This window comes from Eremothecium sinecaudum, chromosome V (genome assembly GCF_001548555.1).
Source record: "Eremothecium sinecaudum strain ATCC 58844 chromosome V, complete sequence".
NCBI classification, from domain to species: Eukaryota; Fungi; Ascomycota; class Saccharomycetes; order Saccharomycetales; family Saccharomycetaceae; genus Eremothecium; species Eremothecium sinecaudum.
This window is the reverse complement of record NC_030896.1, coordinates 310,141-333,810: the sequence shown is the minus strand read 5'-3', so window position 1 is coordinate 333,810 and position 23,670 is coordinate 310,141. Positions and strand designations below refer to the sequence as shown.

Genomic DNA, 23,670 nt, shown 5'->3' with positions numbered 1-23,670 from the left:
TCATCATCCAGAGCTTTGGGCGCTCGTTTTAGCAGGATATCAGAGACATCTAACAACTTACTATGCATTGAAATATAAATGAAGGAATTTACCAGAATGAGCTTATTCTTGATTGCGGTTCCACGAAAGTAAACTCGTGTCTCCTAATTTTCTACCCTTAAAAAAGTAGGTCACGAGAAACACGATCGATGTTAGGAAACACAAGGAGCCACCTACCAGATACGATAACCCGAAGAAATGATTACGGCCTCCTAGTTTGCTACCGTTTGTAATATATACAGCTTTCTTTCCATTCCAGTCTTCCACTGGCCAGTGGAGACCTATTTCAATTTCATATTCTCCAGATGGTAATGTATCGTTATCATTGCGTCTAATAAGTTTTGAAAACTTTGGTAAGGTGGAGGTCCTCATCCAATTTTGAAATTCTTCCCATTCATTAATATTTGGCATGTTTGTTTCGTTGTAACCGTTTGGATACTGCTTACGCCAATATGGTGGCGGTACGACATCCTGCGGTGAGTACTGCGTCATCTTGTATCTATCTTTATCTGAATTCCAATTGATACCCTTATTCGTCAGTGGGTAATCTGGCGTGTTATCAACTCCTCTCAAACTGAAGGGGAACGAATCGTTAAACATAGAATTTGCTATCAATCCGCAAGGGTAGTATAATTGTCCTTGTTCGTCAGTAGATAGCGGCCTACAATTTATTCCTACCGAATTCTGCACCTCTTCAACAGAAACTCTCTTCCCTTTTAATTGATCCTCATTAAAAGATAGCACATACCGTCTATGGTTTGCATAAAAGTTCTCAATCAAATAACTAACGTAAATGGGGTTTTCAATATCATAAGGGGTCTTAAATCTCAACTGGCAACTTCCATCATCGTCAGCATTCACACCAGGAACATACCTCCATTGAGGAGCTTCAGCAAAATCTTTGTCAACGTGAAATGAGTACCAATAGTGGTCTTCTGGGACCGACTGGAATTCCCCGGTCGCTCTTGTTGCGCAGTCATGGTAGTAAATCGTAATTTCGTCAACATTAGAAGAAACAGCGTACATTACTGCCCCCGCAATAATAAATACAACAGTTAAAAGTAAATAGAAGGAAAGCACCCCGAGAGGGCGCAGAACCAGGTTAATGGCGGCAATCCGTTGCTGTGTAAACCGAGTTTCTTTCGGTCTCCTACTATTAGCTTTTGCATCATCATCTATTAGGTCATCCTCAAAATCAGAAGCATTTTCCACCACAGCCTCTCTACTAAGCGCTCCTTTCTCTTCTTTATGTCTTCTAAACACCCTACCAGCGTCTTTCAATCTTACACCTACCATCTTAACTCTTAGGTGCACCTGACTGTCTCTTTTTCACTGATAAGTCCCAACACTATACTTTACACATTTATAAGGTACCGTTCCCGGTTATTTTCTGCTAAAGAAATCGATTGCTAAGTAATCTTCAACAGCTATAAAAACCAACACATATTTATAGAAATCGCCTAGTACGCTTTCTGGGGGCGCTAGCCTGATCTAAATACACTCCTGAGTCCACAGCAATCCTTACTAACCGATCTCTAGGTCACGTGCAACACATACTTCCTGGAACGAGATTGGTATCGACCTTTGACTCACGTGATTTCGAACTTGGTATCTCGTGTCACGTGACGGTCAATCTTGAGTGAAAAAATAACGGGAGATAACTATATAAGCTGTCTTATTAAGGTGCACTCCGATGACTATGTAGATCGTGTCAATTCTGTAAGGTAAACAGCATGCATTCGTCCAATCCCGAATCGGATGACATAGAGTATTCAAAACAGCTTTATGAAAACAAGGAAAGCATCTTCTCACCATCAATCCAGCATTTAAGAAAACGGTACTGGTTAAGTTTTTTATTAAATGTGGGGTATTTGGCTGTATTTATTACTGGAATATTCTCGTTGTATTGGGGTGTTCTTTACGATAGGCCTTCTTATCTGGTAAATATCAAAAGCATAGTGTTGATAGAAGACAATGGAAATATGGCAGATGAAGTGAAAGAGTTAGTGGGCGTAGTGAAGGGTACATGGTTAGTATACAAGGACACTGAATTTAGAACTTATTATAATGTACCAGATGGAATCTCTTCTGGAGATTACCTGCATAGAATAGTTCATAAGAATCATGTATACATGTCACTTCATGTGAAAGCGAATGCCACAGAGACATTAAAGCATTCGCTTGTGGATCCCTCTGCAAAGGCATTTAATTCCTCGGAGTTTTTTGAAATATTCTATGAATCCGGTAAAGATCCCACTAATTTCAAAGCATCTATTTTTCCATTGATTATTGATTTGGAGGATAAGTATCGGGATTATTATTTGACAGAGTACCTTCCACAGTTGTTGAAGGAAAAACGCAGCGAATTAGCTCCAAATGAAAATCTGCGAAATATTGCACTAGCAGGAGCTATGAAATGGGGAGAGGTAGATAATAGGCCATTTAAGGACTATATATTGCTCGGACCTATGCAAGTTGGTCTTATATTTTCTCTTCTGTTGACTTTTTTTCAGCTTGCGATGATGAATCCCACACACAATTCGGTTTTAGGGTATCTGAAACCGGGACATTTCCTGATGTATCGATATTTTAACTCGTGGTTAATTTATTTCTTCTTATCACTGTTTTTCTGTACTGTTTCTTTGATATTTCAAGTTGACTTTACAGTAGCGTATGGTAGAAGTGGATTTATCGTTTGCTGGATGAGCACATGGCTCTTTATGGGCGCAGTAGGAGGCGCGAACGAGAATGTAGCATCACTACTATTGGCATATTGCCCAAAGTATATTGGTTCGTGGCTAACTTTTTGGATTATTACGAACATTGCTCCAACATTTTTCAATATCGACCTTTCGCATAAGCTTTACCGATATGGACAAATAATGCCCGCCTATAATTATAAAGCATGTCTGAGTGTAATATTTCTTAACCTTGATAAGGGGAGATTGGGAATATCATACGGTATTATGGTAGGTTGGTGTGTTCTAAACAGCATATTATTCCCAATAGTAGTACATCTTCTTCAACATAAAGCTCGTCACCAAAATAATGCCAGTTAAGCATTTTTTTTTCATTGCGGTTAACCAGCGCACAAACTCATATTAGGAAGCAATCATTTAATACATCATAACCATGCCTCAAATTCTGTAGCAAATTGCTCTACGGTGAATAACATTTGGACTTCGACTAGTTTCTCTCGCAATTCATAGTAATGAACAATTAGTAGTCCAGATCTCGGGTGGGTCTTTATGCCTCGACATCGATGTCAGCACAATCAATTCCTTTTTGTTTCAGAAGGTTTCCATGACTCATTGCGCCGAATAATAATAATAATAATAATAATAATAATAATAATAATAATAATATCTGGTCACATACACATAGATGTAACACTGTCCGGTTTGGTGTCTTTTCTGTTTTAATTAGGAGGTTGTGAGATTATTGTAACGCTTAATATTATAGGTTAAACCTGGACTTTTCAAGTCTATCATCTATAGTTATATTGTCTAATTCTCCTTCGATAGTTACGCTAAGATTTCTCTCAATCTCGTAAACGATTAACACCGCAGAAATTTTCCAGAAATTAATCGACAATCTGCACTGGTTAAATGAGTTCTATATTCGTTTCATATTTTTAAATGCTCACACGAGTCTTTTCAAGCAGTTCGACATAAGTTTAAAAATTGCAGTTCCACAAATTTCTTTTCTCTTAAGGCTGCAACCTATTTGACTTGTAACTGGAATATAAGTATCTTATAATTGAATTAAAGAGCTTCTATTGCTCAACTAACAAGCATAATTTGGTTTACTTGTTGAATTTAATTTATTGCTATTGTTTACATGCGATGAGCTAAATGCACTATTTTTTTATAAATTATTCAATTGCTCAAGTTCCTTTATATTCGCCAGTAACTAAATTAAAAACAACATATTAATGAATTTAAAGGCTATAAGAAATCTTACAGAGGCTACAATATTGTAATATTCAAATTGAGCAGACATGCCGTTTGTTGATCTTGTTCAAACAGGAGCAGCGTCGCTGGCACGGAAGTCATTGAATTCAAACCTACCTGGTTTACCAAAACAACGTAAAATAAAGAAATTTACTATGACTAAATATACAATATACGAAACGAGCAAGGCAATGTATATTGTTGGGAGTAATAAGCGGGAAACTATGTTTAGAATATTGGAAATCGATCTAACAAAGCCAAATGATATGTTGGTAGTTGCCGAAGACAACGTTTTCTTTACTAGAAGTGATGTTATGGATATATTACAGAATATAGAAGACTCAGAAAAGGATGGTTTGAATAAAAAGTTAACTGGGCATGGCTTGCTTGGTTTTATTAAGTTTACAGAATGTTATTATTTACTTGTTGTTACGAAAATTAGCCATGTAGCTGTTGTGGGGGGTCATTCATTATATCATATTGATAGTACAGAACTTGTCCCAATATCAGCATCTTATAAGAAACCGGATGCTACTGAATCTAAGTTCCTTTCTACATTCCAAAATCTTGACTTGACTAAATCTTTCTATTTTAGTTACACATATGATCTAACAAATACGCTACAAACTAATATCCTTAGAAAGAAATTAGAAGGAGTTGGTAGGGAAGATATAATGATACCATCTGGGATAATTGATTATAATGAGATGTTTATGTGGAATAGTCATCTATTGGAGGACGTTATTCCCTGTATCGATACTGTATACGATTGGTTTCAGCCGATAATTCATGGATTTATTGATCAAGTGAATGTTTCTCTGGAAGGTAAAAGCATATTTGTCACACTTATAGCCAGAAGATCTCATCATTTTGCGGGGGCGAGATTTTTGAAGCGAGGTGTGAACAATCATGGCTATGTTGCAAATGATGTAGAAACGGAGCAAATTGTTTCTGATATGGGGCTGACATCTTTCCATGCTCCAGGGAAAATGTATTACGATAGCGATAGATACACTTCATTTGTGCAACACCGAGGTTCTATTCCTTTATTTTGGTCTCAGGAAATGTCCAATTTGACTACTAAGCCGCCAATCGAAATCAACGTTATGGACCCATTCTATAGCTCTGCTGCTAAGCATTTTGATAACTTGTTTCAGAGGTATGGTGGAGGTCCTATACAAATTTTAAATCTAATTAAGACGAAGGAGAAGACTCCGCGTGAGACTAAGTTGCTAATAGAATTTGAAAACTGCGTTAATTATTTAAACCAGTTCCTCCCCACTGAAAAGAAACTACAATACACATCTTGGGATATGAGCAGGGCCTCAAAATCTCACGGGCAGGTTGTGATTGAATTTTTGGAAAGATATTCAAGTCAGACGTTAGAAACTACAGGTATTTTTCATAATGGCTCAACGTTTAAAACCACGAAAATACAGGAAGGTATATGTCGAACAAATTGTATCGATTGTTTGGATCGAACAAACGCTGCGCAGTTTGTAATTGGAAAAAGGGCGTTGGGGATGCAATTGCATGCTCTTGGCATTATAGATAATACTTATTTAGAGTATGATTCAGATATTGTGGATATTTTGACAGAACTATTCCATGATCACGGTGACACAATTGCACTGCAGTATGGCGGTTCCCATTTAGTGAATACAATGGAAACATACCGAAAAATTAACCAATGGCGATCTCACTCTAGAGATATGGTAGAGAGTATAAAAAGGTTTTATAGCAACTCATTTGTGGATGCCCAACGGCAGGAGGCAATTAATCTTTTTTTGGGCCATTATGTATATCAAGAGGGACAGCCTATGTTATGGGATATGAATACGGATTTCTATCTCCACAATATGTATAATATTGGAGAACCGAAAAGAAGTTATAGTCATTGGTGGAATGATTTCCATATAAAAAGCATTCGCGAGATTATTAAAACTGAAATTATCGATAATAACAATGATATTACTAGAGATAAACTAGTTGCATTTGTAAGAGGTTACCCATCGTCTTACGACAATTATTGGAATGAGTACTACATGCCGAGGTCTTTTATTTCTTTCAAGGACCTGTTCGCTTTTAACATGAATTCAACTAGGCATTACCATTTGGAGGAAAAGCAAAAGGGCAAAACGCTTTCACCGTTTATTTCCAAGAAGCAAAGCTCTTTAAATGCCAAGTTAAAAGCCCTCACAGAAAAAGCAGAAACCTCTGCTGTTCAACTGAAGGATGATCATACCAACATGTTTTCTGAAAAAGATGAGTTCGATCTTTGTAACAGGGAGTTATTAATTTATGCTGCCAGAGCAAAACTTTTGGCTCGAAAATTGGACAGATTTGTTATTGACACGAAGTGCTTTGTTGAAGACGCCGCTTCCACTGGACTTGATACTATCACCCATGCCTCGTATGAGGACTTGAATCATAACTTCCAGAATACCTTATCATCGTACCAAACTGTTAGTCCGAGTGACCGAAGGTTCTACGAAGACATGATTAATATAGAAGCTTACTCACCGATTGAAGACTATACCAAGTACTTCGACACCACCAGCATTGATATAAAAGAAGAACAACGCGCCTTGTATGAGTGTTTCTTTCTTTATGATAAACCTGGACATCTACATCCTCTTAACCCGTGCTAGTAACAAATTATATATACATATACGACATTATTTACTCTACAGAATTTATTAATCCTTTGAAATGTGTCTTAATCACAGATTTAAACTGGGACTCAGTGGTAGTACTACAATCCTTGATAGATCTATAACATGCCAATGTAGTTCGTACATCCTCAGTATTGATCCAAATCTTCCCATTAACGCCTATGGCCACTTCAAGCTGTGTATATTTCGCTAGCATTGGCAACAACGGATACTCATTATTAAAAAGTAGCTCCCTAGAGAAAGCCAGCGGTACATCAACCACAACTCCTCCTTCCAGAAGACCAAATCCTCCAACTTTTCCTGTGGTGGAGTCCATGCACTCCAGTTCAGCTAACAAATCTTTCTCCGCAACACTAACCCTTGCATAACAAAGATCACCAACCTTCAAAGTAGGCTTGTTTTTCTTGGTAGCGTTTGGAAATGACATATATGAGAGCACCACGGGAGTAGAAAAGCTCGACAAAGACACTTTATAGCTATCGGAAAACGAAGCAATTATAGTCACAATAACATAATCACCAACAGCTGGAGTATATCTCTTAGAATTATATTCAATATAAACAGATTGACCTTTTTTAGTCTCATTAACCACCTCTAGTCCTGCATTTACAAGTCGTAATTGTTGAGTTTTTGGATCACAATACACACCAGGGCCGGCAGAGACTTGCTTGTTTTCTTCAATATGTAATCTATCACCAGGTATAACCAAATTAGCCATTTTTAACACTATTAAACCTCTTATAAGAGCTATAGAAGCTTAATGTCTTTGTGCATTTTAGCGGGATGGAAGAAGAGTTAATTTTTCACAATATTAAAACATTATTAAAAGAAAAATTAAGAAACTTTGAAAACGTACTACGTTAACATATAATCTGAGGTGAACCCATCCACTCATGCCAACCTATAAGTTTTTATAGGTTCTGGATAATGCTGCAACTATGTGAAATAATTCAAACTACTTTTCCTAGAGCTACAGTTATTTTTTTGCTGCTTTATACTGGTTTGGTAATCTGCTTTAAAGTCGACAACATAAATATTGCCGTTAGAGCGGTTATAACATCAGTATTAATATCCTTCTCGGTTTATGCGTATTTTCAAGTAATTAAAACTGGTGCAGGTAGTCCAGCAGATTATGAAATACTTCACTTGAAAAGCTTGGAGGCTGCTGAGAGAGGTACTGAATTTCCGCCTGAAATTTTAACGAAGAATTCAATCACGTTACAAAATAATGGACGCTATCGTTATTGTTCCTCATGTTTAGTGTGGAAACCAGATCGTTGTCATCACTGTTCCTCATGTAATAAATGTTTCTTGAAGAGGGACCATCATTGCCCATGGTTTGCTTCTTGCATTGGGTATAACAATCAGAAAATATTCTTACAGTTCTTAATATACGTGACATTATACTCTGCATGGGGCTTTGTGGCTTCTGGCTCTCATTTGCTTGGTTGGTTTAAGAATAACCATTATGAGAATGAATACCTAGATCTACAGTTGTTGCTAGTGTGGTTACTATCGGTTGGGATTTTTATTTCTATAACTGCATTCACCAGCTTTACTGTTTACCAGATAACTATTAATCAGACGACGAACGAAAGATTTAAGCTGGAACGCCAACAGAGAGATTTTGAAATTTATAATAGCAGCCTTAATCGACGGTCAACGATGTTGAAGAATCCATTTGATTTAGGATCCTGTAAGGCAAATTGGGCTACAGTAATGGGAAATACTTGGTGGAAATGGTTATTGCCAGTTGGCGTTCAGCGATCAAACGAGAGCGGAGATCCATGGGAGGGAAAGGGACTTTTCTTTAAGGTAAATGCAAACGTAAACGACAGTCTTCAAGAAAGCATGCTTCTGCAGGATCAACTAATGAAAAGAGTAACAAGACGCAGGGCTTCTTCTGACGTTAAGGCTCCAATTTTGACTCCGACTCTCGATGATCTCGTTTAAATTAATTTAATTTTACCTTACATATTTTATATACTAACTATTATTACACATTACCTAAATCTAAAACACAAATCTGCGTAAATTACCTTTTAATCAATCCAAGGGATTTTAATTTGAAGCTATCATAGGAGAATAGCCAACAAACCGATCAATAGACCAGATGCGCTTGCATTTAGCATTCCTGCTCCGTCAGACGATGAATTTCCAGAATCTTCGGTAGAAGAGGTGGGTGTTGAAGATGGCGTATTGGATTCGTATGAGGTCACCACATTAGAACTAACTGATGGTGTTGGAAGAGGTGTAGGTTCCAAGTCTTCCTCAGGAGTTGTGAGGATTGATACGTACGCCGATGGAGTTGTACTAGATTTACTTTCTGAGGAAGATGGTTGGGCCTCGGTTGTTGTGTTTACTGGATATGGTGCTGGTTCACTAGTACTCTCATAGTATGGTGTAGTGGAAGAAGTGTTATGGTAGCTGGTAGAATGGGTACCGGTATAAACAAATGAACAGTTGATTTCTGTGGAAGTTTCGGTGACTGTGTTGTACACGGTTTCGTAGTACCATTCAATACTTTGACTAGATTGGGCAGGTTTAGGTGATGGAGCTGGTGCAGCTGGTTCCACTGTGGAATTTACTGCTTGGGCAGATGTGAGGGGAGTAGTGGCGCTCTTTGTGACAGCAGTTGGGGCAACAGTAGCATTGCCTGCAGCTGGTGCAACAGTAGCATTACCTGCAGCTGGTGCAAGAGTAGCGTTTGTTGCAGGACATGGAGTAGCAATAGGAGCAGCGGTATTGTTACCTGCAGCGGTGTGGGGGATTGCGGTCACATTTGGTAGGAGAGAATACTCACTTGAGCGAGGGAGGAGAGTGGTATTTGGCAACAGAGTAGGACCAACAACGGTATAGTTAGCTTGTGTAGGTAAAGCTGTGGTATGGTTAGAGTTCACACGTCCAGTATTAGATGCTGCACTTCTCTTCACACCTGCACAAAATGGAGCAATAGGTGAGGTACCTGGCTGAGCTGGTAATTGAACATTTGAACCGGTTTTGAAGCATAATGTCTCGGAAATCTTAAGAGGCTCAGTATTAGGGAATTTCAATTGAAGAGCAGCCTGGACACAAGTAGAAGAAGCATCCTTGATATAATACTTGATGCGGAAATACTTGCCGCCAGAAATCTTACTTTGGATTCTCATTTGAATTAAGCCGGATTCAGCTGACTGATCAACACCACCAAGTGGGAAAGAAGCAATTGGCTCCTGTAGGTCGTTGACAGAGGTAACTAGAGTAACTTCAGTAGCTTTAGGGTCAAAGTTGAAGTTTTCGGAGGACTTGGCAGTTAACTCCATCTCGCCTGGGTACAATGACAATGGAACTTGCAACATAAACCAACCGCGGCCTTCGTCGTCTACACCAGCAGATGATCTTACCTCAGTAGGCTTTCTCTCTAGATATTCAATTGTAGATAGAATAATACCTGAAGAACTGGTAGGGAATAGGTAGTCTGCCTTACCGGGGACTGAGATCTTATCCTTACCACTAGCTGTCAACTTACCTAGGAAGTTAAAAGCACCCAATACAGAGTCATTGTCATCAAAATGAGCAGTAAACTCATTCTTATTACTGGTCACAGAACCAACCACTTCGCAATCTCTATTCAATAGATCAATTGGACCAACTGGAAAACTACCAAAATCATCTGGAACCGTAATGGAGACACTGGAATCATCAGCACCTCTCTCGATCTCGAACGAAAATGCAAACCAATTATCTTTGCTGTAAGAAGCCTGACTGTTTGTCAAGACATCTTTCAACTTAACGTTAGTTACTGCGGATTGCTTTAACGGCGAATTGTTCCCAGTATTATTAACATAGGCAGCAGAAATAGTGCCGGCCAAAGTAACCGACGCAGCAACAAATTTTCTAACAGAAACCATAGTAAACTCTAGTAATTTGTGTTAGCGAGTTTAATCCGAATTCACTTTGCTTATTCAAGACCATACGATTCAAGCTAATGTTATCAAAAGAGGCCTCCATTTATATCCAATTCATCATCTTAGTAACTTGAAAGTCGAGACTATAATCAGAAATTGCTTGGGTCATATTGCTGGTAGCCAATCAATAGCTCTCCCGATTCATTAATGATTCATGAGGTATCCAAGCCTGCTCGAGGATCAATTGAGAAGTGATGTGTTTTTTTTTTGGAACCGCCCAGCCATTTCAATTATTTTAAAGGGCTGGCTAGTTAAAAACTTAATCAAAATCAAAGCCGAACATTAGGCGAAACCCATTTTACTGTCAACCCCGTGGAAGGTTAAGTTCCTGATATTATCCTGCAAGCCATTCGATAGTATCTTCAAGTCAGCTTGTTCTATAATTAAGTTTAAGCCTACCTTATTGTAGTATGGTTTTACCACTCATAGTCGCTACAGGTATTACAATAGTAGCATTAACAACAAAGTCAGGAATTAAAGCATGGAATGCGTATAAAAAACTAACCCCGGCAATGATAGCAAGGCTGAATAACTTGCAGTATAACCGCCATATAGACCCGACATACCCTTACAAATATCGATCTAAGCTACCGAAAGACATTCAGCATAGTCTAGAACAGTATTATGGAGGGTTCAACAAACGAATGACTGAAGCAGAGGCCTTGCAGATATTGCACATATCTGCATCTGAGGTCAAGCATTTGAACATGGCAATGCTAAAACGTAAGCATAGGACTTGTATGATTAAAAATCATCCGGATAAAGATGGAAGTCCTTACCTAGCAATGAAAGTTAACGAAGCAAGAGATATACTAGAAAAAAGCTCACTATTGAGGAATTACTAATGTATTTTAGCATGAATGTAATGTTTATATAGACCTAATAGCCTTAGTAGTACTATAGGTGTTTTGGTTCTGTTTTAATTGGCATATTAGTGGGGTAAATAAATAGGAATTTATTTACTTCGGGGGTTAGTGATGTTAGTTCTCTTCTGACAGCTTAGTAGTCTGAATAGCGATATTGAAATGTGCAATAAAACGGTTAGGACCAACCTGATACTTTCCGAAGATGATTCGCGGTTGACGAGGCTATCTAGGGATGTGTTTCTACAATTGTTTGGTGGTAAACCTGAGCATTTGTTAGCTGAAGAAGTGTTATACGTACAGGCGAGGTTGCCGAGCTACGAGCAAAACACCAGAATTTATGTCTTAAATTGTTCAATTGAGGACAGTTTAGAAGCTAATACTATTGCTATCCCTACTAGGTGCTTAGGAATTGTTCTACAGTCACCGATTATTGATTTTTGTGAGGTTAGTGTTGTGTATGACAATCCGCCGGTCCTAAGGGGTGTTACCGTGGAGGTTCAGCGTGAGTTATACGATCAGTTGGCTTCGTTGGATAAAAAGGATATTCTCAAGTTCCTTGAGATCAAGGGCGATATCAAGGATAAGGAGACAGTAGTGCATATTGGAGAAGTGATTGTTGATCCTTGGTGTAAGATTATCGACTGTTTCCCGCATTTCCAAGGCACTATTGAATTTGCATCTACGGCGGTTACGGTTGTTAAATGTGACTGTGAGATGCCAATGGTACCTTTATTTGATGGTTTGAATGAAATCAGTGACAATGATATGGAAGATAGTGTTGTTTCCGTGAAAATGAAGTGCCTACCATATCCAATACACAAATCACTTCTTACACCGGAGCCTGAGTTATCTGCTGATGATTCTCTCTTTGTTTTTGCAACGGCAGAAACCCTTGTGAAGCTTTCAGTTTCTAGTGGATCGAGTATTTGCATAGATAATGGGAACAAGTGCAGGATCGGAAAGCTTTTTGTGCTTCTATCACCGAATGTGTTTGAATCGGGCATCCTCTACGCTACTCCCAAACTTGTAGTGAATTTTGCAGAGAATCTAAATGTCAAGTTAAGGAAGGTTGATGAAAATCCTGAAGCGATCCCGATAGCAGGGTCGGTGACGGTTTCAAGAGTGGGAAGCTGGGAAAACTCTCAAGCTACTTACCAGAAGATTATCCTCCATAATTTAACAAGGTTTATCACGGAAAAAGACAGGATCTTCTTCCAAGGCGATTTGATTCCCGTCACATTTGATTCAAACTATGCAGTGATTTTTGATGAATCCTCGCATGATTCGCAAGCTGAGATGAATGATAATAAGCTTGTGTGGTTTCGAATTGACACTGCGAAGTTCGATGATAACGCCGAAATCAAAACGGCATTCCGCCTTGATAGCAAGAAAACTATGTTAGCTACTTCAAGTGTCACTAACATATCAGTTCCCCCGCTATCTGTTTGTGACTATGTCTCTTATTTTGGACTGGAACCGTGTTTCCAGTACTCCGATGAAGTATTTGACTATGCGAAAAGGTTCAGTGACATATTGAGAACTAATTTAAGGTGCTCTTCCCTCCCCATTAAAATTCAGGCGTCTGTTTTGTTGCATTCTATGACTCCGAACGTGGGTAAGAGCGTTTTGGTGAGATCTGTATGCCGTTCATTAGGCATCAATTTAATTGAGATTGACTGTCTCCTATTAGATCCTAATGCAAACGCTTCTGATGCAACTTCGAATTTTGTGGGACTGTTACGTGCCAAGATTGAAAACGTTTTGCCATACACAACGCCTGCAGTTGTGTTTCTGTCGCATATTGATGCGATCCTGGAAAAGGAGGATGCCATGGCAGACCAAGCAAGTTTTAAATCTGCTAGGACAATGGCTTTAGAAATATCGAAAATTGTGACTGAATATGGCGAAGCATATGCAGGGACTGTATTTGTACTGTCTACAAATGATATTTCTACTCTTCCAGACTCTGTAAGATCGAAAATAAGGTTTGAACTAGAAATTCCAGTCCCAACTGAGTACCAGAGGGCCGAAATATTCCGCTGGTACTTGTCATCTGCGATCCTGAACTATAAAACTAGCATCCCTTTTGCTACGTCTCAAGACATAGCCATATCCAAGCTAGCACTAAAGTCTGCAGGTCTAACACCCAACGATATTAGTTCAATTGTTGCGAATGCAAAGAATTGCTGTTATCAGCGGTACATAAAAAATGAGAGTTTAAAGTTGTGGGATGGAGGTATGCTACAGATTATGAGTGAAGACTTGACTACTGCCATTGCACAGGCTAGAAACGAGTACTCCGAATCCATAGGTGCACCAAAGATCCCCAACGTTACCTGGGAGGATGTGGGAGGTCTACAATACGTCAAAGACGAAATTATGGAAATAATAGACCTGCCATTGAGGCACCCAGAGTTATTTGCAAACGGCATGAGAAAGCGAAATGGTATCCTATTTTATGGTCCGCCAGGAACAGGAAAAACATTGGTAGCAAAGGCAATTGCCACCAATTTCTCCCTGAACTTCTTCAGTGTTAAAGGTCCAGAGCTACTGAACATGTACATAGGTGAGTCCGAAGCAAATGTTCGCCGTGTCTTTCAACGAGCACGAGATGCAAAACCTTGTGTTATTTTCTTTGATGAACTAGATTCCGTTGCTCCCAAGAGAGGAAATCAGGGCGACTCGGGGGGAGTCATGGATCGTATTGTTTCCCAACTCCTCGCGGAACTCGATGGCTTGTCTTCGAGCAGTGACGGTGTATTTGTTGTCGGCGCTACCAACAGACCCGATTTATTGGATACCGCATTGCTGCGGCCAGGAAGATTCGGGCGCTTGCTGTACCTCGGTATCGCTGACACCAATGAAAAGCAAGTGCATATTCTAAAATCACTAACTAGGAATTTCACTCTCAGCGATGATACCAACCTTGAAGAAGTAGCTGAAGTGTGTCCCTTTACATATACAGGGGCCGATTTCTACGCACTTTGTACAGACGCAATGTTAAGCGCAATGACCAGAACAGCTGCCGAAGTTGATAAAAAGGTTGCAGCATATAATGCTGAACATAATAAAGATTACTCCGTACGTTATTGGTTTGACACTGTTGCGGAGCAATCCGATTCCCGCATTGTCGTTAAAATGGAGGACTTTATAAATGCCCAGAAGGCGCTAGTTTCCAGTATATCACAAGAAGAGCTGAATCATTATTTATCTATCAAATCTAGATTTGAATCAACCTGAGATAGACCTTAACCTACCTGTATATATCGTATATACTCAACCTTGGTATTCGGTAACGTATAGTATGATACGTTCACATGTTGAGTACAATTGGAAAATAATATGGATAACTTCCTCGATATAGTCGTCCTGAAACCATTGATCTAAACGCCAATAGTGCTTCATTGATATTATGGTATATGTCCAGAAACCTTTTGATGAACTGACTGTTAATCAAAGTCAGAAGAAGCGAGTCGCTTACTTCTATGATGCAGATGTTGGTAACTATGCCTATGGCGCCGGCCATCCTATGAAACCTCATAGAATAAGAATGACCCACTCTTTAGTTATGAACTATGGTCTTTATAAGAAGATGGAAATATATAGAGCAAAGCCAGCTACAAAGCAAGAAATGTGTCAGTTTCACACAGATGAATATATCGATTTCCTATCTCGTGTTACTCCCGATAATTTGGATATGTTCCAGAAAGAAAGTGTAAAATTTAATGTTGGAGATGATTGTCCTGTGTTTGACGGTTTGTATGAATACTGTATTATATCTGGTGGGGGTTCTATGGAAGGTGCAGCCCGTTTGAATCGTGGGAAGTGTGATATTGCTATTAATTATGCAGGTGGTCTACATCATGCCAAAAAATCGGAGGCATCTGGGTTTTGTTATCTAAATGATATTGTACTAGGGATAATTGAGCTACTTAGATACCATCCCAGAGTGCTATATATTGATATTGACGTGCATCATGGTGACGGTGTTGAAGAGGCTTTCTATACCACGGATCGTGTGATGACTTGCTCATTCCACAAGTACGGTGAGTTTTTCCCCGGTACAGGTGAACTCAGAGACACGGGTGTTGGAAAAGGTAAGTACTACTCCGTGAATGTTCCCCTCCGCGACGGTATCAATGACGCCACTTATAAATCTGTATTTGAGCCCACCATTGCAAAAATCATGGAATGGTACCAGCCGTCCGCTGTTGTATTACAGTGTGGTGGTGATTCGCTTTCCGGTGACCGTCTCGGCTGCTTTAATCTATCAATGAGAGGTCATGCTAACTGTGTCAACTACGTTAAATCCTTTAACATCCCTATGATGGTGGTCGGCGGCGGTGGCTATACCATGCGTAACGTTGCACGTACGTGGGCTTTCGAAACCGGTCTTCTTAATAACGTTATCCTTGATGAGGAGCTACCCTATAACGACTACTATGAATACTATGGGCCCGATTATAAGCTCGATGTCAGACCATCCAACATGTTTAACGTTAACACACCGGAATATTTGGATAAGATTCTAACATCCATCTTTAGCAATCTAGAGCACACAAAATATGCACCTAGTGTCCAACAGAATCATGTTCCAAGAGATCCGGAAGATCTAGGAGACGTTGAGGAAGATACAGCTGAGGCAAAAGATACACGAGGTGGATCACAATATGCAAGAGACCAAATTGTCGAGAAAGAAAACGAGTTCTATTGAGTAGAGACACATCATGCTATTTTAACAGTTACCAAGGAGCACAGTAATATCTTATATAAAGCTTTCGAAACTTAATATAAGATAAATAAATGTGGTAATAATTAGTAATTATATCTTTAAATTGATTAAGTGAAATTAATAAGCTCTGAAAATTTTTATACCTCCTTTATAGCTTATGTATAAATATACCTAGAATAAGTTCAGCAAGTATCAATGGCAATTAAGGGAGTAGGTGCACCAGATCAGGTCTATGATGGCAATGGATTACGAGTTGCTATAGTTCATGCCCGTTGGAATGCAAAGATTATAGACGCGCTTGTTACCGGCGCAGTAGGAAGACTGAAAGAATTAGGCGTTCTTGATGAATCTATAGAGATTATATCAGTACCAGGATCCTATGAAATACCTCTTGCAGTTCAGAAAACTCTAGCTTCTCAGCGTTTTGATGTTGTTATTGCTATTGGTGTTTTAATTAAGGGTAGTACTGTGCACTTTGAATATATCGCAGAATCCGTAACCCGTTCATTGATGCAAATACAACTCAAAGAGAATAAACCAGTAATATATGGGATATTAACATGTTTGACTGAACTACAGGCTTTGGAAAGAGCTGGTTTGGACGAAGCTAAAGCAATGCACAATCACGGAATTGATTGGGCTTCAGCTGCAGTAGAAATGGGCTGTAAGTTTGGTGACAAAGCTACGACCTCTAGCTAAAACAATTGCTCTAGGTCAGATTGATTTCGTGTTAGAATAATCAAAGTGATTCTTCGAGGATTCATAATCATCAGGGAGTTTAAACACCCTAAACAAACGAATATATAAATATTGCATATTGTGCTATTTTTCTATAGTAAATTTATGTTTCCTAGACCTTTGCCGGACTTCTTCTTTTGTTTCCAGAGTGCATCTCTTTTCTTTAGCTTCATCTGGCGAGTCCAAGCTGCTCTATTATCCCAGAAGGTTTCTTCCCAAGATGCAAAACGGTCTTCGATATTAGAAGTCTTCTGAACCTTGCTTAGTTGACTTTGGGCAGCTAAAAACGGTGATTCGAAATGAGGGAAAAACAATCCCCTTCCAGCCTGTAAAGAGGCCGGTGAGACTGTAGCTGATCCTGTTTCTACCGTAGGCTGTATAACATCTTCTTCAGGAGTGTTTTTGTCGTAATCAATAGTGTCATCTGCATCTGTAAGTAGTCTGAATGTTGTCTGAGCATCTGCCTGAGGATTAAACACGCTTCTTAACGTTTCAGTGTCGTTAACATTTTGAGGTTTTACACTGCTACCCTGGGGTTTTCCGAATGTTGGCATAAATTTTTCTTCTTCTTCCTCTTCCTCTTCATCATTGTTAGTTGGTTCTCTGTCGAATAGTGTCTCCTTAGTTGAATGCACATGGTCTTTTTCTTTCGAGTCGTTTGAACCTTCTACCTCAATCTCTGAATCATTATTGTAGTCCGAAATGTTGGCCCTTTTGTTAGAAGGCTGAGAATTGAACATCGCGCCAGCAAGATCAGCCTCTTCCAGATCCAATGGCTTTGCAAAATCAAAATTATTCAGCACACTAGAAAGAATGTCAGTGTTCTTCTGTGCTTCCAATGCTAAGTCATCCTCAACATCATCTGCTTCTTGACCATTAGCAAGCTGCTTCGATGCTGCCTGTTCACCTGGAGCAAACCTACGCACTAAAAATTTGTTTGCCCTGCTATAGTCTAGCTTATCCACGATATGATTATTGGAATCCTTCCAGTAGTTCTGCACAAACTTAAACACCAAATCACTCAATAATTTATTCCTCTCGTATCCCCACAACTTGTCCTTATAGCACTTGTAAACTTTCAGCTGCCCTTTTACGTTAACTCTGAAAGTAGCCTTTTTCAACTTGTACTTATCCCTAGGAGTCTTGCGCATTCTCCCCAGCATTACATCACGTCTATCAACCCATGACATCTTTATATTCTGAATACGCTTGTAATATTCCCATTGCTGATTCAAAAGCTCGCGCTCCTTCGCAGACTCGAGTTTTGTGTCCTGGTTCTCCCGCTCCCATCTTTCCTTCCATGTCTCCTTTGCTGTATCAATACATAGCCTATTGCTCATAAACTTCACATTATGCAAATTTGATTTCAACTTGTTAAAGTCTTGAATGCTTTCGAACTCCATTGTAACATATGCAAATGTCGAGTGACACTCAAAACTCGGGCTAATACACTTGCCGAATTGCTTAAAACGCTCATACAACGCTTCGGTGCACTTCTCTATATTTTTATGAATATTACCAACATATATACGCTTCGTTAATGACATCCTCCACCCTTCACTTCTTCAATACTATTGTTGATCCCGATGAGCTACCGCTTGTAATTAACTACATCAAATTTTCATGGAAGTTGACACCCATACACCCCTAGATTGAATTTTCAAATTTTGGTTTTCAAATTAAAGCTTCAACAGTTATAGACTAAAATATGCTGTAAACCGCTAGCGTTGGAGTAAATAAGGGCCCTTTTTATCCAGTTTAAAGGCATTATGGACTCTGTCATCGAATACCCTAGGGCCAAGTGCGCTACCTCCTTGGATATTCCTCTCAGAGACTCAGAAGAAGTCGTTTCTATTGATTTGGAGAATGACTTGCCTGAAGATCCTGCTGATTTACGAACTTTACTCGTGGAAGAAAGCTCTGATAAGGAGCATTGGCTTACCATTGCAGTTGCTTATTGTAATAAGGGCATGGTGGACGCTGGTACAGCATTGGTTAAAATGGCGTTAGAGGTATTTCAAGGACCTCAATCAGCAATGTTGTACAGCTTTCTAACATGGGCCTATTTAAAACAGGCTAAAATGAATAGTACAGATGTCACTCGTAGAGAAGAGGCCTTGGTACAAGCTGAACAGAGTTTAAAGAGTGCTATTGAGCAAGACCCAGCTTGGATAGGAAATATGCTTGCTACTATTGACTTATATTACCAGAGAGATTTATACGAAAAGGCACTTGAGACGGTAGAAATATTCATTAGAAAGACTCAAGATGACGATAAGAGGGATGGAAAGGCATCTAGATCTAATGTACTGTTTTTGCTAATGCGTGCTAAGCTGTTATATCAGAAAAAGAATTATTCCTTGGCTTTAAGAGTATTCCAAGAACTTCTGGTTTTGGATCCTACTTTACAACCGGACCCTCGTGTTGGAATTGGCTTGTGTTTTTGGCAGCTAAAGGATCCTGGGATGGCGATTAGATCCTGGAAGCGAGCACTTCAAATGGATCCGCAAAACAAGGCTGCCAGAATCCTCGTTCTGTTGGGTGATTTCCGTAATGTAATCACGAATTCTGAAAATGACGAATATTTCACTAATGCTTTTACTGAAGTTCTAAAGGATCTGAAAAACTTGTATACGGAAGACTCTCATAACCCAGTACTTCTCACTTTGCTGCAGACTTATTATTATATGTGCGGGGAATACGATGATGTAATAGCTGTGTATGAAAATCAGCATTCTCAATACTCTCAAGTAGTGGCTAGTGGTATTGTATCTGAGTCTGTTTTCTGGTGCGGCAGGGCCTACTATGCAAAGGGGGATTACCGTAAAGCTTTTTCGCTCTTCCAAGAAGCGCTTAGGAAGAATGAAGACAATTTGCTTGCTAAATTTGGCTTGGGTCAATCCCAAATCCAAAATAAGCTAGTGGAAGAGAGTATCCTCACTTTTGAAAATATTTACAAGACGCATGAGGGTACCCAAGAGCTCAATTACATCCTGGGTTTACTGTACTTCGCAAAATGTCAGACAAGTCAGTTTTCGTCCCTTACGTCTAAGGAGAAGGCTAGTCTAATTGAAAGGTCTATTGGTTTCCTTGAAAAGTATGTCAAATTGACTACTGCTAAGAAAAATCAACTAGTTACTTTGAAGGCATATCTTGTACTTTCAGAGCTCCACGAATTGCAGGCACAATACAAGGTATCTTTGCAGTATCTCTCAAAGGCTGTTGAACAATGGAAATTTTATAGCAGTGATCCTATTCCTGTCGAAATACGCAACAATCTAGCTTGCTTCCATTTCATTAATGGGGATAAGGAAGCCGCTAACCAGCAACTCCAGGAAGCGTCAGCTGCAATTGCGGGTACGCCGGCAGAGTTAACGGAAGGTATAACCGTTAAGTACAATATTGCGCGTACAAACGAAATTGAAGATCCTAAAAAGTCTTCATCATTGTATCAGGAAATTTTAACTGCACATCCAGGATACGTGCACGCTAAGATCAGATCTATATTCTTAAAATACCTTGAGAATAAAGCTGACGAACACTCTGATGAGTTGGAGCAACTTCTAAAGGAAAACGAAAGTGATCTAGAGGTTCGTTCCTTCTACAGTTGGTATGCTAAGAACGTATCGACTACGAAAGTGGACTCCAACGGCGAAAACATAGAGACGAAGCACAACAGGGAAACATTAACGAAGTACGACTCACATGACCTATATGCCTTGATTTCCCTGGCAAACTTATATCTGACAATTGCTAGAGATACCAGGAAGTATACTAATGCGAAGGAGCAGGAAAAGTCAAAGCAATCTTTCTTGAAGGCTATACAATTGTTCCAAAAGGTCCTTCAAATTGATCCTCTAAATATTTTTGCTGCTCAAGGTCTGGCTATTATGTTTGCAGAGAGCAAGAGATATAACCAAGGGATAGAAATATTACGTAAGGTCAGAGACACTATGGATATCGAGGACGTACATATGAACCTCGCAAACTGTCTATTAGAAATGAAGGATTTTACAAAGGCGATTGAAAACTATGAACTTGTCTTAACAAGGTTTAAAACGCCTGAAAACAACTCTACTGTGTTAAATCTTCTAGGCTTTGCCTGGTATTCTCGTGGTTTGAAAGAGAAGTCTCTATACTGTTTCAAGAAAGCGCTGTCATACACGAAGGAAGCCTTTGAGCTAGAGCAAGCGAAGCGTAATAGCAAGTTAGTGTCCAGCTTAATGTTTAATGTTGCCTTTGTTGAGCTCCAGATTGCAGAATTCCTGCGTAGAGCCACGCTAAAAGACAGGACTTTGGACCAATTGAAGGAATCCGCCGTTGGCTTATCGGAAGCCGTTAAATTATTAAAGGAATTGGCATCAACCCAAAGCAAAACCGAGTCCAGCGATGAGCTAAAGCAACGTATACAACTGGGAGAGGGTACCATAAAGACCGCCTTAGAACGTTGTATCAAGGAACAGGAGCAGTACGAGGGAGAGAAGGACAGGAAGCTTGCTGAGGCCAAGAAGGCAATGGAGGAAGAAGAGCAAAAGCGACTTGAAGAGCAAAAGAAGCTCGAGGAAGAGGAGAGGATCAAGAGAGAAAAGCAAGCCGCTGAGTTTAAGAAGCTGCAAGAAGAGGCCCAAAAGTTGATAGAAGAGCGTGCCATTTTGGAAGGTATGGTGGACGACGCCCAACTAGCGAACACCGACGATGAGTTTGTGAATGAAGATGACAAGCCCGAAAAAAAGAAGAAGAAGAGAAAGTCCACTAAAAGGACCAAGAAAACCGATGCTGCCCCCGCAGCGGAGACCGAAGCTGGCGAAGAAGCTGCCCCTACTAAGAAACGTCGTGTCGCCGCTACAGTATTATCCGATGACGAGGATGATAATGCTGCCGCTAACAAGTTAGCCCGCGGAAAGAAATCCTTCGTCTCTGAAGAATTTATCAACACCAGCGACGAAGAAGACTCGGTGGCCGAGACACCACCTAATTCCGGGGAGGAGGATTAGTTTCTGTCTTTAGTAGTGTAAATTAACTTAATTAAAATAAAACCATCTTTCATACTACGTTATAGTATATGCCCTATATATTACTTCTTCGTCAGCCATAGCTTGGCTCGCTTATACGAATCATGCGTAACTCTGTAGAGATTCTTTTCAAACTCATCTAGAGTTAACTGAAATCTTGCAGTAGTGTCTGATAACATTAAATCTGGGTCCAATGATACACTACTAGCATGGCTATTGATCTCCTGTGCCCTCTCCAAGATCATATCACTTAAAACCTGCACTAGCTCAGCATCAGAGAATAAAGTAGCCCATTTCACTGCCAGAGCATAAAAATGCCCATTTATGGAATGAATGTCCAGTCCACGAGGATTTGCCTTAATAGCGTTGATCACCCTATTGGAGAATATCTCGGGGGCAAGTAGTTGCACAAACGGCTGAGGCTCCTCATCCTCATGCTCATGGTCCCCTGGAACTATTGCAAGCACGTTCCCCAACCAGAACGGAAGCTCTACCTTGGCATTTTTATGAATTGGTTTACCATTACTACCCTCTAAATAGCCTAAACCAGGAATCTCATAGTTGAAGCTGCATGCAAACTTCGTATTCTCGGCCAATATATCATCTATATCGTAGTATCCCATTGATTGAGCATGCAGATTGTTTGGATTGTGATTAATGTTCTGTTTATTATGAGTGCCTTTACTGGTGATGATGATGACCAATTGTTTTCCAACCCCACCAAACTATCCGTCTCCCCGGCTATAACCTAAAACCGCAACCTTTCGGACATAGAAGTTTCAGCAACCGATATTATTCAAGCTGAGAGGCATATTTAAGATCTACTACATCTATTAATCGACCCTAGGATTTGCTTGAGGTTTTTAGCTGCCATTATCAACCCGAGAGATGGTCTGTGACAATATTGTATATCATCCTAGCCTCACCAGGCTCATTCAGTTCTTAGATACTACAGCAGGTAGAGAGAAGGCCTTCCGTTTGATTCAGTACTTATGTCGCTTCTTAGGATTCCAGTATAAGTCGCTATTGGCAAAGCAGTTGCAGGTGCAGTTTACCACTACAAGAAAACTACTGAGGTTTTTGAAGCCACTAAACCTTTTGAGGACTGCTGCAAAGCTTTACGATAACAAAATAGGCCCCGATGATGTGCTTCGTTGGGCTAATGTTATTAAAAACCTGTTCAGTGCAGCCTACTTGACCCTGGACCAGGTTAACTTGTTGCGCATGCTCAAGTTAATTCCAGTAACGCCTTTTACGGGCAAAACCCTCCCTCGCTGGACCAACTGGATGTGGTTTGGAGCACTTGTGAGCGGAATCCTCGGTAGTTTAAGAACAATTGAAGTATCTCAAAAGCGCATTGTCTCGCTTCTACGCGAAGGCGATGAGAAAGATGCGAAATTACTGGAAGCTACCTACCAAGAACGCTTTAAGGCCGCTAGAAGACTTGTTTGGGATGGTCTCGACATGTACATTGTTTTGAACAACTTGCAGTACCTCAATTCTCAAGAAGGCTCCATTGGCCTCGCGGGTGTTGCAACTTCATTATTCGGCCTTCAGGACCTATGGAAAGCGACCTAATTAACGAAATTACTGTGAGTATATAGCGATAATATGTACGGTGCTAAAGCATCATTAGTTGGCTAATATTACAGTCACAAAGTGGTATATAGCAACGTAAGTATGCTTAAATTTTGTTTCTAAGGCTTAA

At 39.8% G+C, this 23,670-nt stretch overlaps 14 protein-coding genes across 14 annotated transcripts; 9 read left to right on the top strand and 5 right to left on the bottom strand.

Annotated features, from left to right (window-relative positions):
• Positions 1–102: 102 nt before the first annotated feature.
• On the bottom strand, positions 103–1,335 carry LEM3 (Lem3p; the record flags this gene model as incomplete). The annotated part of the gene is made up of 1 exon (XM_018132629.1): positions 103–1,335. One exon carries the CDS (start codon positions 1,333–1,335, stop codon positions 103–105), a length of 1,233 nt encoding a protein of 410 aa, XP_017988090.1.
• Positions 1,336–1,772: 437 nt separating this feature from the next.
• Positions 1,773–3,098, top strand: AW171_hschr53026 (SNG1 family protein; the record flags this gene model as incomplete). Its single annotated transcript, XM_018132630.1, has 1 exon — positions 1,773–3,098. One exon carries the CDS (start codon positions 1,773–1,775, stop codon positions 3,096–3,098), a length of 1,326 nt encoding a protein of 441 aa, XP_017988089.1.
• Positions 3,099–4,039: 941 nt separating this feature from the next.
• FIG4 (phosphatidylinositol-3,5-bisphosphate 5-phosphatase) lies at positions 4,040–6,643 on the top strand (the record flags this gene model as incomplete). Its single annotated transcript, XM_018132631.1, has 1 exon — positions 4,040–6,643. One exon carries the CDS (start codon positions 4,040–4,042, stop codon positions 6,641–6,643), a length of 2,604 nt encoding a protein of 867 aa, XP_017988088.1.
• Positions 6,644–6,674: 31 nt separating this feature from the next.
• Positions 6,675–7,385, bottom strand: RRP40 (exosome non-catalytic core subunit RRP40; the record flags this gene model as incomplete). Its single annotated transcript, XM_018132632.1, has 1 exon — positions 6,675–7,385. The coding sequence occupies one exon, from the start codon at positions 7,383–7,385 to the stop codon at positions 6,675–6,677; it is 711 nt and encodes a 236-aa protein (XP_017988087.1).
• A 209-nt stretch (positions 7,386–7,594) lies between these two features.
• Positions 7,595–8,620, top strand: PFA3 (palmitoyltransferase PFA3; the record flags this gene model as incomplete). Its single annotated transcript, XM_018132633.1, has 1 exon — positions 7,595–8,620. The coding sequence occupies one exon, from the start codon at positions 7,595–7,597 to the stop codon at positions 8,618–8,620; it is 1,026 nt and encodes a 341-aa protein (XP_017988086.1).
• A 122-nt stretch (positions 8,621–8,742) lies between these two features.
• Positions 8,743–10,557, bottom strand: EGT2 (Egt2p; the record flags this gene model as incomplete). The annotated part of the gene is made up of 1 exon (XM_018132634.1): positions 8,743–10,557. The coding sequence occupies one exon, from the start codon at positions 10,555–10,557 to the stop codon at positions 8,743–8,745; it is 1,815 nt and encodes a 604-aa protein (XP_017988085.1).
• Positions 10,558–11,024: 467 nt separating this feature from the next.
• On the top strand, positions 11,025–11,459 carry MDJ2 (Mdj2p; the record flags this gene model as incomplete). The annotated part of the gene is made up of 1 exon (XM_018132635.1): positions 11,025–11,459. One exon carries the CDS (start codon positions 11,025–11,027, stop codon positions 11,457–11,459), a length of 435 nt encoding a protein of 144 aa, XP_017988084.1.
• Positions 11,460–11,639: 180 nt separating this feature from the next.
• On the top strand, positions 11,640–14,720 carry PEX6 (AAA family ATPase peroxin 6; the record flags this gene model as incomplete). Its single annotated transcript, XM_018132636.1, has 1 exon — positions 11,640–14,720. The coding sequence occupies one exon, from the start codon at positions 11,640–11,642 to the stop codon at positions 14,718–14,720; it is 3,081 nt and encodes a 1,026-aa protein (XP_017988083.1).
• A 172-nt stretch (positions 14,721–14,892) lies between these two features.
• Positions 14,893–16,194, top strand: RPD3 (histone deacetylase RPD3; the record flags this gene model as incomplete). The annotated part of the gene is made up of 1 exon (XM_018132637.1): positions 14,893–16,194. One exon carries the CDS (start codon positions 14,893–14,895, stop codon positions 16,192–16,194), a length of 1,302 nt encoding a protein of 433 aa, XP_017988082.1.
• A 213-nt stretch (positions 16,195–16,407) lies between these two features.
• On the top strand, positions 16,408–16,911 carry RIB4 (lumazine synthase RIB4; the record flags this gene model as incomplete). The annotated part of the gene is made up of 1 exon (XM_018132638.1): positions 16,408–16,911. One exon carries the CDS (start codon positions 16,408–16,410, stop codon positions 16,909–16,911), a length of 504 nt encoding a protein of 167 aa, XP_017988081.1.
• A 131-nt stretch (positions 16,912–17,042) lies between these two features.
• Positions 17,043–18,497, bottom strand: NOP8 (Nop8p; the record flags this gene model as incomplete). The annotated part of the gene is made up of 1 exon (XM_018132639.1): positions 17,043–18,497. The coding sequence occupies one exon, from the start codon at positions 18,495–18,497 to the stop codon at positions 17,043–17,045; it is 1,455 nt and encodes a 484-aa protein (XP_017988080.1).
• A 222-nt stretch (positions 18,498–18,719) lies between these two features.
• On the top strand, positions 18,720–21,944 carry CTR9 (Ctr9p; the record flags this gene model as incomplete). The annotated part of the gene is made up of 1 exon (XM_018132640.1): positions 18,720–21,944. One exon carries the CDS (start codon positions 18,720–18,722, stop codon positions 21,942–21,944), a length of 3,225 nt encoding a protein of 1,074 aa, XP_017988079.1.
• Positions 21,945–22,024: 80 nt separating this feature from the next.
• Positions 22,025–22,585, bottom strand: PSF3 (DNA replication protein PSF3; the record flags this gene model as incomplete). Its single annotated transcript, XM_018132641.1, has 1 exon — positions 22,025–22,585. One exon carries the CDS (start codon positions 22,583–22,585, stop codon positions 22,025–22,027), a length of 561 nt encoding a protein of 186 aa, XP_017988078.1.
• Positions 22,586–22,850: 265 nt separating this feature from the next.
• Positions 22,851–23,540, top strand: PEX11 (Pex11p; the record flags this gene model as incomplete). Its single annotated transcript, XM_018132642.1, has 1 exon — positions 22,851–23,540. The coding sequence occupies one exon, from the start codon at positions 22,851–22,853 to the stop codon at positions 23,538–23,540; it is 690 nt and encodes a 229-aa protein (XP_017988077.1).
• Between the last annotated feature and the right edge of the window lie 130 nt (positions 23,541–23,670).